At 46.6% G+C, this 15,408-nt stretch overlaps 2 protein-coding genes across 3 annotated transcripts; both read left to right on the top strand.

Annotated features, from left to right (window-relative positions):
* The first annotated feature begins 48 nt into the window (after nt 1-48).
* Nucleotides 49-1,268, top strand: LOC134858614 (uncharacterized). Its single transcript, XM_063874591.1, has 2 exons — nt 49-157; nt 631-1,268. The coding sequence occupies exons 1-2, from the start codon at nt 49-51 to the stop codon at nt 1,266-1,268; spliced, it is 747 nt and encodes a 248-aa protein (XP_063730661.1).
* A 5,426-nt stretch (nt 1,269-6,694) lies between these two features.
* On the top strand, nt 6,695-15,408 carry LOC134858679 (NLR family CARD domain-containing protein 3-like). 2 transcript variants are annotated; one of them, XM_063874691.1, is made up of 10 exons: nt 6,696-6,885; nt 7,114-7,143; nt 9,141-9,251; nt 9,466-9,544; nt 9,698-9,926; nt 10,067-11,870; nt 11,958-12,131; nt 13,563-13,736; nt 13,869-13,915; nt 14,040-15,408. In XM_063874691.1, the coding sequence occupies exons 2-10, from the start codon at nt 7,136-7,138 to the stop codon at nt 14,660-14,662; spliced, it is 3,249 nt and encodes a 1,082-aa protein (XP_063730761.1). In that variant the 5' UTR covers nt 6,696-6,885; nt 7,114-7,135; the 3' UTR covers nt 14,663-15,408. The 2 variants fall into 2 exon arrangements, with proteins under 2 accessions (XP_063730762.1, XP_063730761.1); XM_063874692.1 differs by lacking the exon at nt 13,563-13,736 and having other exon boundaries at nt 6,695-6,885.

Here is a 15,408-nt window from a genome sequence, read left to right on the forward strand (position 1 = left end):
TTTGGGTTTTTTCTGACAGCAGGTTGACTCCAACTTGATGAAGGGCAGATGGCAGAAGAGCCGCCAGAAAATCCTGAAGGCTCCCGATGGGCGAAGCGAACCCTGGGGCTGGGGACAGTCGACCCCCCTCTAAAGACCTGTGGGGAACACCCCCTGAGTAAAACGAGGCCCGCTCGAATCGAAAAACCCCCACTCTGTCAGGTCGGAAAATCAAAGAAGAACAGGTGGGCCCTTTCTGCAGCGCTCAAAAGCCATTTTTTTCCCCGAGACCCATCTCCCCGCCTCCGGACCCATGTGGATCGTCTCACTTCCTCCATTTTTAATTTTCTTGGGGGTGGGGTTTTTCTTCACCCTTCCCCCCCTTGGGACCCCCCGAACCAAAACCCGAAAAATGGGGTGTACCATGGGGGGGTTTGGGTCTTTTTGGGCCGCTCCACCAAATTTTCCAAAACCCTCCCCTAAAACCCCCATCCTTTCCCCCAACCCCACACACAAAAACCCAAATTTTTTTCCCAAAACAAAAACTTCCCCAAATTCAAACCTCCCCCCCCACACCAACCCCCAAAACCAAAACACACCCCAAATCCCCAAAACTTCCCAATTTTTTCCCCCAAAAAATTTCCCCCCAAGGCTCTCCCCCCAACCACTCCCGGGGGGGAAATTCCAACCCCCCCCCACCAAAAACCAAAACCCCCAACCACCCCCTCCCCACACCCCAACCCCCCAACAAAAAACCCCCACCTTTTTTCCCATCCAACACAACCCCCCAAACCCCACCAACCCACCCACCACACTCCACAAAACCAAAAAACACAAAAAAATCCCCAACCCCCCAAACCACCTCCAACCACCCCAACCAATCCCAAAACCCAACAAAAAACCAAAGCCACACACCCAGGCCACACCCCTCCCCCAACCCAAAAACCCAACCACCAAAAACCCATCTCCCACCCCAAAACCACCCAACCAACCACCACAAACTCCCAACCCAACCACCCCACCAAAATAAACCAAAAGACCCCAACCCAACCAAAAAACCCCAAAACCCAACCCACCCCTCCCTCCCCCAAACCACCCACCCCAAAACCACCCCACACCACTCATTCCACGAACACCAACCACACCAACCCAAGCGGGCCCCCTCCCCAAAACCCAAAAACCCCACCCCAAACCCCCACAAAACCCGGGGGGACAGCACCCCTCCAAAAAACGGTACCCCGAGGAACCCGCCCCAAAACGGGAAAGGGGACATGAAGGGAGGCCCCTGAGGCTTTAGGGGGAAAAGAAGGCCCCCCCCCCCGGGCCCTGGAAACGTCTGAGCCCAACGAAAAATACACCCCCCACTTTCCCGGGGTTCCCCGGGAAGGACCGAAACTGCCTTGCCCCCAAGAAAAAACAACACAAAAAAGGGGGATTGGGTAGGGAAAAGGAGGGGGAAGGGAGGCCCCCCCAAATTGGGGAAAAGAACAAATTTGGGGGGAAAGAAGAAAATTTGGGGAAGAAAAAAGAAGGAGAAAAATGGGGGGGAAAGATAAGAAAAGAATTTTTTATAAAGGTTAAAAGGAAAGAAAATTTAAGAAAAAAGGGGATTTTTTGAGAAAAAAGGGGTTTTTAGAAGAAAAAAGAAATAGGAGAGGGGGTTTGGGAGTTTTAAGAAAAAATGAAGGAAAAGGTGGGAAAAGGGGAAAAAAGGAAAAAAGAAAGGGAAGGGAATAGGGGGGAAAAAAGGGGGAAAGTAAGGGGTGTGGGGGGAGGGGAAAATGAGGGGGTTTTAGGGGTTTTGAAAGGTTGTTATTTGGGGAAATAAATTTTATTTTGTTTTGGGTTAAAAAAGGTTTGGGGGGGGGTTTTTTGGTTGAAAGAAAGAAGGATTTAATGGAAAAAAAAATTAAAAAGGGTTTAAGGGAAGGGATAATTTTTAAAATTTTTAATTTTAGAATTTGTTTTTAAAATTAAAAGGGGTTGAAATTTTTGGTTTATGGTTTAATAGGGGTTTTGTTTTAAAAAAGGAGGTGCGTGTGATTTAAAAAAGAAAATTTTGTGGGTTTAGTTTATTAAAATAAAAATTGGCTTGAAGGTTTAAATAATTTGGGGTTTAGTAAATTTTTAAATTTTAGGAGGTTTACAATATTATTTTTTGGAAAAAAATAAGAAAGGGAAATTTTAATTTAAAGGTTTAAAAGTTATGTTTTAAGGTAAAAATTGTTTAAAAAGTTCAACCCCCAAGTTTATGGGAAAGAAAGAAAGTTTAAAATTTTAGGGTTCTTTTTAAAAACAACCCTAAAGATGGGTCCCTCTCCCCCTCTGATCGGGTGGGCAGAAATCCCTCTGGGGAAACCCCGAGCTCGCTTGGGCCTCTCTGTAGGGGTCAAGAAAATAACTCCACCTTATGTTGCACCATAGACTTTACACAAAAAAGACACACACAGAGCAGTTTGAGAGATTTCTGGGCCCAAAAAAATCATCATGAAAACCAATGCTAACAACACTGATGGACCCCCCAATTTGGGTCCCGACTGAGGATCAAAAGCAAGCTCTTTCCCCCTTTTTATCAACCCGTTTGAAATACAAAAAACCGGGTTTAGAAGAACGGCTTCCATCTTTGAAAATTTTAATTTAGACTCCAAAAGACCGATCACTCTTATGGACACACGCCCGGGGTTCAGGAGTCTCCTCTCTCTGCGGGTGGGAAATGAAGGGAAAATCTGAAGTTGACTTAAAATTTTAGTCAGAAAACTCATGTTGAAAAAGTGTTTTACAGCAGCAAAAAGGGTTTAGTTTTGGGTCGGGCCCCATCGCTCCCCCGGGGTTTTTTACATAGCTATGAAAAGGGTATTAAATCACCCCCCATCTTTTTTCCCCGCTGGGCCAAAAACCTACCCCGGGGGATCACAGATCTTTTTAAAGGGAGGGCCTGGGACCGGGGGTGCCATATGGCCCTGTAACTCATCTCTATGGGAAAAAACCCGGTGAAGGGCAACTTTTGGAGGCCCCGACCACCCCAATAAAAAACCTTTACAGAGTGGGTATTTTATCCTGGTTATCAGGGGGCAGTTTTTAAAAAGTCAACAAAGTTGTGTTCTGCCATGGGTCCATCTTTTTTAAAACCAATCAAACAAAACATCAGCTTTTAAATACTTACAGCGGGTTCCCTTTGGGGGGAAAGGCCCCTCTCTGAACCACAGACAAAAAAAAAGGGCCCAAACCCCTCTTCAGGGACACACACTGGGGGGCCCGGGCCAGGGCCCCTGTGGGCGGTTTTGGGCTTTCCCAAAACACACGGGGAAACCACACACCCCCCACAAACAAAAACACACCCACACACACACACCACACACACACAACAACACACACACACACACACCACACACCCACACACACACACCAAACACCACACACACGCTTTGGTTTTGAATACTGTGACTCTTAAAAACGGGCCCAGGGTTCCTCACCTCCCGAGGTTTTGGTTTAGGCTTCATGGTCCCCCCTAAGAAAACCCGGGTTTAAATGTCCCCACAGGGATCCAAAGGGAACCCCACCTTTAAACAAAAAAAGACCCCGCTTGGGGAAACAATTAAAAGAAAATAAAACCCCAAAATAAACCCCCCCCCTTTAGAAAGTTAAAAGTTGGCCCTAGAGGGGAGGGTTTTGAAGATTTAATTTTAAAAGAACCCCCGGGTTTTTAATTTTTCCCCCCCTTCCATGTGGACCAAAACCTTTTTCTTTTAAAAAACCCCAAAACCTTTTTTTTCCCCCCAACAAATTTTATTTGATTTTCTTTTCAAATTTTGACTTTTTAAAAATTTTTACTTTTTTTTCAAAGTGGTTTTTTTTTATTTTAAACAAATTTTCAAAAAAAATCGCTTTGAAAAAAACGTTTTAATTTTTACAATTATCTGAAAACATTCATTTAAAAATTAAATTCAAACAAAACCCCTGTAGTTCCTCAAGTGACCACTGGAGGTTTTCCCTTTACTTTTTTCCTGTTTTTTTCCCTCCTCCTCCTCCTCCTCCCCTCCCCCCTCCTCCCCCTCCCTTCCTCCCCTCCTCCGACCTTAAACTGGTTTTTCCCTTTTTTCCACCGTTTACGGAAAATTAACCCCCTTTTTTTCTTTGCTTTTTTGACATATTTAAATTTAGTTTTTTTTCCCAATCAAAAGGGGGTTTTTTAGAGAGGGCTGGTGCCCCAGCTGGGCTTTAAAAACCGAAAAAACCCCGAAGAGAAGACTAAAAGTAGAGGAAAATCTCCACAGTTTTAGAAACTCCCCCCCCCAAGGTTGTTTTTTTTTAAAAACCCCCCTTTGAAAAAGGGTTTAAATTAGGGTCACAAAAAAAGTGAATCATTTCCCGTTTAAAAGAGAGCAGAATAATTTTTCTGATCAGATACAATACTGGCCGTCAGTACATTTAGGGGCTTTAGGGGGTACCAGAACTCTCCTTCAAAAATTTCCAGGGGAAAATGTAACCCCAAAGGGGGGAAAACTGCAAAAAGGGCCTTTCACTATTTACACTTTAGACCAAGCTTTCCCCCGGGGGGGGGGGAGGGCCTGTTGATCCAAACCCCGAAACGCAGCCAAAAAGCCTCTAAGGGGTTTTTTTAGGAACACAAAGGGCCCCGGTGAGCCCCTCTGATCTGTGCAGGGGCCAAATGGGCCCCCCTGCCCGCCTCCCCCCCACATCAGGGGCCGTCCCCCCAGACTGACCCCCTCACCTGCCCCTCCCCTTCCCCCTCCAGGGAACTCTTTAAGCTCCTCCCCCCCACCCCTCACCCCCCCTGCCACACTGCAGGAGGCCATCTTGTTTCCCGCTTCCCAAAACCCTCCCCACGTTTTTCCGGGCTCAAGAATTTTTGCGACCCAAAAACAATCAACAACGCAAAGTCCCCCAATCACAGCTCCAAAGTCAAAAAATCACAGCTCCAAAGTAACAATCCCCAGTCCATGTCAACAATCACGCTTCCCCTGTCAACCCAAACACAGCTCCCCTGTCAACAGTCCCCCTCCAAAGCAACAATCACACTCCATGTTTAACCAAAAAAAAGCCCATTCAACAACCCCAAACTCCCCTGCAAAAATCACAGCTCCATCAAAAATCACAGCTCCATGTCAACAAACAAAGCTCCACTTACGACCTGTTAAAAGCTCCATCAACTTCAGCGTCCGTCAGACCGAGTGAGGTGAAGGCGCTCCCTATCCTGCGTCTGTGTGTGTGTGTGTGTGTGTGTGTGTGTGTGTGTGTGTGTGTGTGTGTGTGTGTGGGTGTGTCCTCGCCTCACTGAGACAGTATGCAGTCTGACTGGTTGGATGAGTCTCAGTGTGTGTTGCGTTCACAGGATCAATGTGTGTGAACAGAATAGTTGTGAAGGGGATCTTGAGATGGGACCCCCCTGACAGTGTCCCGTTATCAGTCCATAAACAGGAGGGATCCTGCTGCTCTAACAGAGGGATCCTGCTGCTCTAACAGAGGGATCCTGCTGCTCTAACAGAGGGATCCTGCTGCTCTAACAGAGGGATCCTGCTGCTCTAACAGAGGGATCCTGCAGCTCTACAGAGGGATCCTGCTGCTCTAACAGAGGGATCCTGCTGCTCTAACAAAGGGATCCTGTTGCTCTAACAGAGGGATCCTGCTGCTCTAACAAAGGGATCCTGTTGCTCTAACAGAGGGATCCTGCTGCTCTAACAGAGGGATCCTGCTGCTCTAACAGAGGGACCCTGCTGCTCTAACAGAGGGATCCTGCTGCTCTAACAGAGGGATCCTGCTGCTCTAACAGAGGGTCCTGCTGCTCTAACAGAGGGATCCTGCTGCTCTAACAGAGGGATCCTGCTGCTCTAACAGAGGGATCCTGCTCTAACAGAGGGATCCTGCTGCTCTAACAGAGGGATCCTGCTGCTCTAACAGAGGGATCCTGCTGCTCTAACAGAGGGATCCAGGGTGCTGGACTCTCTGCACCCTCTGCTGTGTAGAGTTCTGTTCCTGGACTCAGCTTGAATAAATAAGTTCATGGAGACACCAGAGACCGCCCTCATCACTGCCCTCTGGTGATCTGTCTGTACCTGTTACTCACCTTTCTTAGTGCAGATAGTTTGGTACCATCGTTATATTCCCTGCTCTCACTGATCACAGATCAGGAACAGCTGATCATTTTATAAAGTCCGACTTCTGAAAATGTGCCACTATCTTCTCATTGGTTCTAACTCCTTCTTCATGTGGCCCTCATCATCTTCTTTCAAAAACTCACTTTTTTACTTCCAATTTTCTTTTCAAACTTCAGGTTTTTTTCTCCAAATGTCGACTTTTTTGAATTTCAGAAAATTTCCTAAAAATTCTTATTTTTTTCAATTTCTGGATTTTTTTCTAAATGTCGACTTTTAAAAATGTTCGACCGCTTCTTCAAAAGCATCCCTTTGTCCTCTAAATTCTGCCCTCACTGATCAGAGATCAGGAACAGCTGTGCAGAGACTCTCATTGGTACAGTAACCGCAGCTGTCAGATAAGTGCAGTAGAAAGTACAACATGTACCTCTGAGATGAGTACAAGTATCACGCAGCACAACATGGAAGTACTCGGAGTTGAGTAAATGCATGAAGTGTTGGACACGTTGGCGACAGAGACGGTGATGCTGTCAGTGAGGAGGAGCTCCATCTGTTCTGGGTCAGAGTGCAGCAGGGAGCGGCTGTGGGTTAATCTTTCACATCTACAATATAAAGTCATATACAGTTTGAAGTGAGGGCTGCAGCTTCACACTGCTTCATCACACTGACACAGAGGACTGATGAAGAAGCAGAGGATTTACTCCTGATGGAGCACAGGGTCAGATCAGCAGGAAGCTCTTCTTCTACACAGACCTGGTCCTCACAGCTGATGGACTTCATGAGCAGAAACTGAGTAAGTGGGACTTTGATTCCAGTCTGTGATGTTTCAAACAGCTGCTCTTTGTTGCTTCATGTGTTCACCTCCTGTCTTTAGACTGACAGCACAACGTTTATCTGACAGCTCATATCTGAAGCTACAGCTCACTGTCTTTAAAGGGTACAAACAGCTTTGATTTCCTGACCACTAACAAATATAAAGGACCTTAAAGTACTAATGAAGCCGTGTGTGTGTCTCCATCAGGTGGCTGCAGGTGATCAGCAACATGAAAAGGTATCACACTCAACACTTCACAGGATGTTTGAGACTGCTTCACCCTTCAACATGTCCACTCTCACTAACTGTTCCCTGTCTCTGCTCTTTCTCCTGAACACTGACTCACAATAAACCTGTACATCTATAAAACACATTCAGATTGAACCCTGATTCTGGACTGCAGTTTGGACTTTGATACTTCTCTTATCTGATGAAGGATCATATTCCATATTTATTGAGGCCTCTGTGGGTCAAAGGGCTCTCAGAGAGAGAAGGATCATCTATAATCTGTTGATGAATAACTCATGAGCAGTGTATTATCATCATTATGATGCAAAAAAACCAGTCTCTGTAAAGAACTAACCTATAGGGAGAGATCTGAGGACTGGTAAAGATGTCTTTGGGACTGGTCACAGAGATCTAGGGACTATTGCAATGAGCCACAGAGACCTATAGGGAGGAGATCCAGAGTTCTAGGGACCAGTTGCAGAAGTGTAGAGACTACTGGCAGTGGTCAACAGACGGTGTTTCCACAGTTACCTTGAAAAGGTAATCTGATTACTGATGACTCCTTTAAAAAGTAATTTAGTTACTTTACTGATTACTTGGTTTTAAAGTAACTAAGTTAGATTACAAGTTACTTTATTAGTTACTTTCAGCAGCTGCCGGCAACACCCCCCACCGCCCCAACATATAAATGAGTCCATCATACTGCCCGACCAACTTCTTCACCTCCCCCCCACTCACTGGTTTTTCACCGAGGTCCAGCTTTGGTTGTTTGGGTGGTGGGGGGCTCCTGCTTCAGTCGCAGTGCTCTGCTTCGCTCCACCTGGGGGGACCTGCTCTGTGGTCTGACGGTGCCGTGCTGCGACTCCAAATGCTTCTTCAGATTTGACGTAGTGTTTGAAGCCAGACAGCACTTTGTCTCCAGCACAGAGAGCCTTAATACTGCCATCTGTAGCTGACTCAGACTCAAAGGAGGGACTGTGTCTCCAGCTACAACACCCGCCTCTCTCTCCCCTCCACTGTTTACGTTTGTGTCTCTGGAATTACACGTGAGTTGTCCTCGTGCTGAAAACGTGACTTAATTCTCGCATAGACGTCCCTCCCCGAGACGCAGGAAGAAAGCAAACATACATCTTTACTGAGGAGGCTGACAGAAACAGTAACGCGTTAGATTACTCGTTACTGAAAAGGTGGTCGGATCAGAGTAACGCGTTACCCACATCACTGTCAACACACTAGTTGCAGAGATAGGAGCCAGGTGCAGACACCTAGAGAATATCTGCGGAGGTCTAGGGACTACTTGAGGAGGCAAATGGACTAGTTGTATAGACCTGGGGGACTATTTGCAGAAGAATCTGAACTAGTGGCAAAGGTCTAGGGGCCAGTGCTCAAAGTGGCTGGTACTCACTGTTGCAGCCGCTCATGTTCAATGATCCTTTTCCCATTAAAGGGGAAACACTGCATTACCCAGGGAGCACTGCGTTCCCAGTATGTACTCAAAGCTGACGAGCACTACGTTAGCGCTCAGGAGCTTATTTTAGTGGACCTTAACTCCATCCTCTGCTATTGCCGGATGATGAGAGTCACATCAAACACTTGTGTTTCGAGGTTGCGCTAAATTAAAAAAGCCGCCCCCTTTGTTTGCTCGACCCTAACACTGTTATGTGTGTTTGTTTGCATGGACTGTTTGTGGCTTAGACCGGGCTTTAGTCTACTGTTGAAAAGGCAGTTTATTTGTATTCATGTAGCCTGATGCTTAGTGTGCTCTGGTTAAATGTAGTTACTCTATTCAGGAAAAGATGTTTTGATCATTTATTAAGATCATTTACATAGTTTAGTGCTGAGGACTAAACCATGGTCTACATTATTAACTAAAAGCGCGTCTGTCTGACAACCAAATGTAAAAAACCAAGTTAAAGCACAGTAATACATATGGAGGCCTTACACGGTTTTATGATATATTGCATGGAGTTTAAATGAAGGAAATGAAGTCACTGTGTTTCCATCAGATCCCAGCAGAGAGAGGAGACTCCTGAACCCAGCTGTGTGTCCCTGAAGAGTGATCAGTCTTTTGGTCGTCTGATTGACTTCAAAGATGGAAGCCGTTCTTCTGACCCGGTGTAAGTATTTCAAACTGTTGATAGAAACTGGAGAGCTTGCTGTTCTGATCCTCAGTCAGATCCAGAATTGGTGGTCCATCAGTGTTGTTAGCATCTGGTTTTCATGATGATTTATTCTGACAGAACATCTCTCACTAACTGCTCTGTGTGTGTCTTTGTGTGTAAAGTCTATGGTGCAACATAATGTGAGTTATTTCTTCATGACTCCTCACAGAGAGGACCAGCAGAGCTCAGAGGTTCCCAGAGGGCAGTCTGCCCAGCAGCATCAGACGGAGATGGACTCCATCTTTATGGTGTGTACATGAACTACAGATACTTTACATCTGTTCTGTTCACAGTCAACTCCATGATGAACTCTTTAGACCAGATTATTGTCAGTCTGTCCAACATGGATCTGATGTTCAGCTCTCTCAGTGTGATTGTGTTGTTCATATCTTCTGTTCCAGCTGCTGGAGGACAACATCATCACTTTTGTGAAGAGCGAGCTGAAGAAGATCCAGAAGACTCTGAGATCAGATTACCCAGAATACTTAGAGAGTCAAAGGGAGGATGAGGAGGTGTTGGACGGTGAGGATGAAGAGCAGAGGAGGAGCAGCAGAGAGGCATTTCTGAGGATCACACTGCACCTCCTGAGGAGCATGAAGCAGGAGGAGCTGGCTGAGCGTCTGCAGAGCAGTAAGAGGGTTTCTATAAAGATTCAACAAGCTGGATAAATGTTCACTAAAGTCTCAAGAGATGGAACAACATGTATTCAGATCCTCATTCTTTAAGGAGTCCTTTGACTGATTGATCTGCTTTGTTGTGTGTTCATTCAGGAAGTGCTTCTGGAGTCTGTCAGCGTAAACTCAAGTCCTCCCTGAAGGAGAAGTTCCAGTGTGTGTTTGAGGGCATTGCTAAAGCAGGAAACCCAACCCTTCTGAACCAGATCTACACAGAGCTCTACATCACAGAGGGGGGGGCTGCAGAGGTCAATGAGGAACATGAGGTCAGACAGATTGAAACAGCATCCAGGAAACCAGACAGACCAGAAACCCCCATCAGACAAGAAGAGCTCTTTAAAGCCTCACCTGGAAGAGATGCACCAATCAGAGCAGTGCTGACAAAGGGAGTGGCTGGCATTGGGAAAACAGTCCTAACTCAGAAGTTCACTCTGGACTGGGCTGAAGGCAAAGCCCACCAGGACATCCAGTTCACATTCCCATTCACCTTCAGAGAGCTGAATGTGCTGGGAGAGAACCAGTACAGCTTGGTGGGACTTGTTCATCACTTCTTCCCTGAAACCAGAGACGCAGGAATCTGCAGCTTTGATCAGTTCCCGGTTGTGTTCATCTTTGACGGTCTGGATGAGTGTCGACTTCCTCTGGACTTCCACAACACTGAGGTCCTGACTGATGTCACAGAGTCCACCTCAGTGGATGTGCTGCTGACAAACCTCATCAGGGGGAGGCTGCTTCCCTCTGCTCGCCTCTGGATAACCACACGACCTGCGGCAGCCAATCAGATCCCTCCTGAGTGTGTGGACTTGGTGACAGAGGTCCGAGGGTTCACTGACCCCCAGAAGGAGGAGTACTTCAGGAAGAGGTTCAGAGATCAGGAGCAGGCCGGCACCATCATCTCCCACATCAAGACCTCACGAAGCCTCCACATCATGTGCCACATCCCAGTCTTCTGCTGGATCTCTGCTACAGTTCTGGAGGAGGTGCTGAAGACCAGAGAGGGAGGAGAGCTGCCCAAGACCCTGACTGAGATGTACATCCACTTCCTGGTGGTTCAGTCTAAAGTGAAGAACATCAAGTATGATGGAGGAGCTGAGACAGATCCACACTGGAGTCCAGAGAGCAGGGAGATGATGGAGTCTCTGGGAAAACTGTCTTTTGAGCAGCTGCAGAAAGGCCACCTGATCTTCTATGAGTCCGACCTGACAGAGTGTGGCATCGGTATCAGAGCAGCCTCAGTGTACTCAGGAGTGTTCACACAGGTCTTTAGGGAGGAGAGAGGACTGTACCAGGACCAGGTGTTCTGCTTCGTCCATCTGAGCCTTCAGGAGTTTCTGGCTGCTCTTCATGTCCATCTGACCTTCATCAAGTCTGGAGTCAACCTGCTGTCAGAAGAACCAACAACCTCCAGGCTGCTTAAATTCTTCAGAGACAAACCCAAACTAACACATCTCTACCAGAGTGCTGTGGACCAGGCCTTACAGAGTCCAAACGGACACCTGGACTTGTTCCTCCGCTTCCTCCTGGGTCTCTCACTGCAGACCAATCAGGAACTCCTACGAGGCCTGCTGACAGAAACAGGAAGTAGCTCAGAGACCAATCAGGAAACAGTCCAGTACATCAAGAAGAAGATGGATGAGGATCTGTCTGCAGAGAGGAGCATCAACCTGTTCCACTGTCTGAATGAACTGAAGGATCGTTCTCTGGTTGATCAGATCCAACAGTCCCTGAGTTCAGGACGTTTCTCCACAGATGATCTGTCTCCTGCTGAGTGGTCAGCTCTGGTCTTCATCTTACTGTCATCAGGAGAAGATCTGGACGTGTTTGACCTGAAGAAATACTCTGCTTCAGAGGAGGCTCTCCTGAGGCTGCTGCCAGTGGTCAAAGCCTCCAGGAAGGCTCTGTGAGTACAGGAAGAGTCAGACTCATACATCAAGTATCAAATGATCTACGAGGTTGTCCAATTTATTGCTTGTGTTCTCTTCTTCAGACTGAGTGACTGTAACCTGTCAGAGAGAAGCTGTGCAGCTCTGTCCTCAGTCCTCAGCTCCCAGTCCTCTAGTCTGAGAGAGCTGGACCTGAGGAACAACGACCTGCAGGATTCAGGAGTGAAGCTGCTGTCTGCTGGACTGCAGAGTCCACTCTGTACTCTGGAGACTCTCAGGTCAGGATTCATCAGTCTGTTCAACTGTTCGATGGCCAAATAAATAAAGACTTACATCATTGGAGAACCTTTCAGTTACATATATTTAGTTGAACATATTTTAAGGACTTTATTTGTCACACTTGTTGGATCTTGAATTATCAGACAGAAGTCAGAGAGTTACTTCACATCAGACTTGGAGTGCTTTTTCATTGTAATGCAGATGATACTCAATTATATGTACCCATCAAGCCTGATGAAACCAATCCTCTAAGTACAATTTGCCTCAAGGACTTAAAAACTTGAAGGACCTTACATTTGAATTTTTTTGTTAAATACAGACAAAACTGAAGTTCAGTCCGACACGTGTTTCATTAACATGTTTATTAGAAACAGTATATAGTTTGAGTTTGGCGTCTAGGCGCGGGCCTCATCACTCCACATACTAACATAGAACATTGAGTGACGATTAGATAACTATCCCCGAGCCTACAGGAGGAAGCTGGGGAGGAAGTTGGGGTGGTGGTGGGGCAGGCGAGCATCGGCAGGGAGGCGGATCCAACAGCTTAAATAGAGCGCCAGATTAGGAGACTATGTTTGGTTGGTTGCAAGTGTGACGAGGGGCGTTATGTGCGACTGTGTCATTGGTGCTCGAGTTGACTGCCTGAACTAGCTTGCAGGCTTCCCCCCATTTAGTAACCTTGTCCCCAAGAACCTACGAAACAAATGATCTAAAGATAAGCTCGCTCTGGGTGGCATTAACTGGACTTATCTGTAGACTCGCGCAATGATGGACTCGGACTCTAGCAAGTTTTATCTCAAGTACAGATGTACTCAGCCCCAGGCGTGTGCAGCTGTGAGGTGGGTTCCTGTACCGCGCGTCCCCGCTATTCTCAGTCTAAAGCTGTGCAGAGACCCAGTCATTCAGTACAGTGATGGTTTAGTTAAGTCAGTGGAATGTTAACGTGGATGTCGTTTCAGTTTCTGAAGTAAACAGAAATGCTGACAGTGGGTCAGTTATTTTATTTGTGAAGCAGCTGTTTGAAGGCAATCTTGGAACTTGACCCAACCTTAATAATAATAATACTAATATTCATAATAAGCCTTATATTGGTAACACCTTTCAGCCCTGTGCTTCACAGCAGTTATAGACAGAATAAAAGTGAGGCAGAACATAAGAGGATAAAACCAATTTAGACAATGACAAATATTGATTGATAAGAACCAAACCAACAGCTACATTTAAACAAACATATCCACTCAGAGTAATACATGGTGACTCAGACTTGGATTCCGGTTCGAAGAATGGGGACTCAAGAGTGACTTGGACTCGGGAATTGGTGACTTCACTACAACACTGCCTCACACCAGCGGACAGTCTCAGTACTTCACTAACCCTGCAGTCCTCTCAGTGGCCTCAGATCATGTGACCTGTGTTGTCTGTGTGTTCAGGCTGTCAGGCTGTCAGGTCTCAGAGGAAGGCTGTGTTTCTCTGGCTTCAGCTCTGAGATCCAACCCCTCCCACCTGAGAGAGCTGGACCTGAGCTACAATCATCCAGGAGACTCAGGAGAGAAGCTGCTGTCTGCTGGACTGGAGGATCCCCTCTGGAGACTGGAGACCCTCTGGTATTATAAACGTATATGTATGCTGACACAATCAAACTGAAGGGTACTGAGGACACAGGCAGCAGCTCTGTGTTTGAGAGTGATGTAATGTCCATGTTCCCATGCTGCTCTGACCCCCCCCCCTTCTTTCAGGATGGAGCCTGGTGGAGTCCGATGGTTGAGACCCGGTCTGAGGAAGTGTGAGTGTGGTTTAATTTGATTCATGAAACAAAGCAGCCACCATCTTCAGATGTACCTTCATCACCAAAGAGTCAATAACTGAACAGCTGATAGATTAATACCTGCTGCTGTTCCTCTCTGCAGATTCCTGTGGACTCACACTCGACTCAAACACAGCACACAGAAAACTCAGACTGTCTGACAACAACAGGAAGGGGACACGTGTGAGAGAGGAGCAGCCATATCCTGATCATCCAGAGAGGTTTCACTACTGGAAACAGCTGATGTGTAGAGAAGCTCTGACTGGTCGCTGTTACTGGGAGGTCGAGTGGAGAGGAAAGGTTTATATATCAGTGACTTACAGAGGAACCAGGAGGAGAGGAGACATGGAGAACTGTGTGTTTGGACATAGTGATCAGTCCTGGAGTCTGAAATGCTCTGATGGTGGTTACTCTGTGAGGCACAATATCAGTAAAACACTCATCTCTTCCTCCTCCTCCTCCTCCTCCTCCTCCTCCCCCTCCTCCTCCTCCTCCTCCTCTGGTAGAGTAGCAGTGTATCTGGATTGTCCTGCTGGCTCTCTGTCCTTCTTCAGAGTCTCCTCTGACTCACTGATCCACCTCCACACCTTCAGAACCAAATTCACTGAACCTCTCTATGCTGGGTTTGGGTTTGGGCTCAGTCCTGGTTCCTCAGTGTCTCTGTGTCCTCTGCAGGAGGAAGAGTCTCTTCCTGTTCCAGAAGCTTCCTCCCTGCTGCCCAGATAGTTCAGTGTGTACAGGATCACAGCTGATGTTAGTTAGTTCCAGCCTGATGAGTGTGAGGGCTTTTACTTTATTATAACATCAATCACAGTTGGTTCATAAAGCCCAATATCACACATTTTACATCTGTCTCAGTGGATTCACAGTTTGTACAGAATACCACTCCCTCTGTCCTTGGACCCTCACATCGGACAAGGAGACACTCCCAAAGAAACCCTCCCCCAACAGTTAACGGGGAAACTGAAGAAACCATGGAGAGAGCAACAGAGGACTGTCCCTCCCCAGGACGGACAGACGTGCAATACATGTTAAATTAAAGTGATAACCAATTTACGATAGAGGGAGTGCAGCTGCAGAAAAATGCACGTGTCTATAAGTAAGAACACGGTGAATCCAGGTGGATGTGCCGATAGGGCACCGGTTCCGACATAAACGGTAGTAACGAGACCGAATAAGAACGAACATTTGCTAAAATGTGTGAAGACCATTTTTGTTTCACTTCGTATACCATTGTTCATATGATGAAATGAGTTGTTCTATTTGGCTTTTAGTTTTGTTTAATGTTTGTTGTGTGTGTGTGTGTGTGTGTGTGTGTGTGTGTGTGTGTGTGTGTGTGTGTGTGTGTGTGTGTGTGTGTGTGTGTGTGTGTGTGTGTGTGTGTGTGTGTGTGTGTGTGTGTGTGAGGACCCCAGGAAGAATAGCCAACGCTTATGCTCGTGCTAATGGGGATCCTAATAAAGAATAAGAAT

This window comes from Eleginops maclovinus, chromosome 22 (assembly GCF_036324505.1).
Source record: "Eleginops maclovinus isolate JMC-PN-2008 ecotype Puerto Natales chromosome 22, JC_Emac_rtc_rv5, whole genome shotgun sequence".
Classification (NCBI taxonomy): domain Eukaryota; kingdom Metazoa; phylum Chordata; class Actinopteri; order Perciformes; family Eleginopidae; genus Eleginops; species Eleginops maclovinus.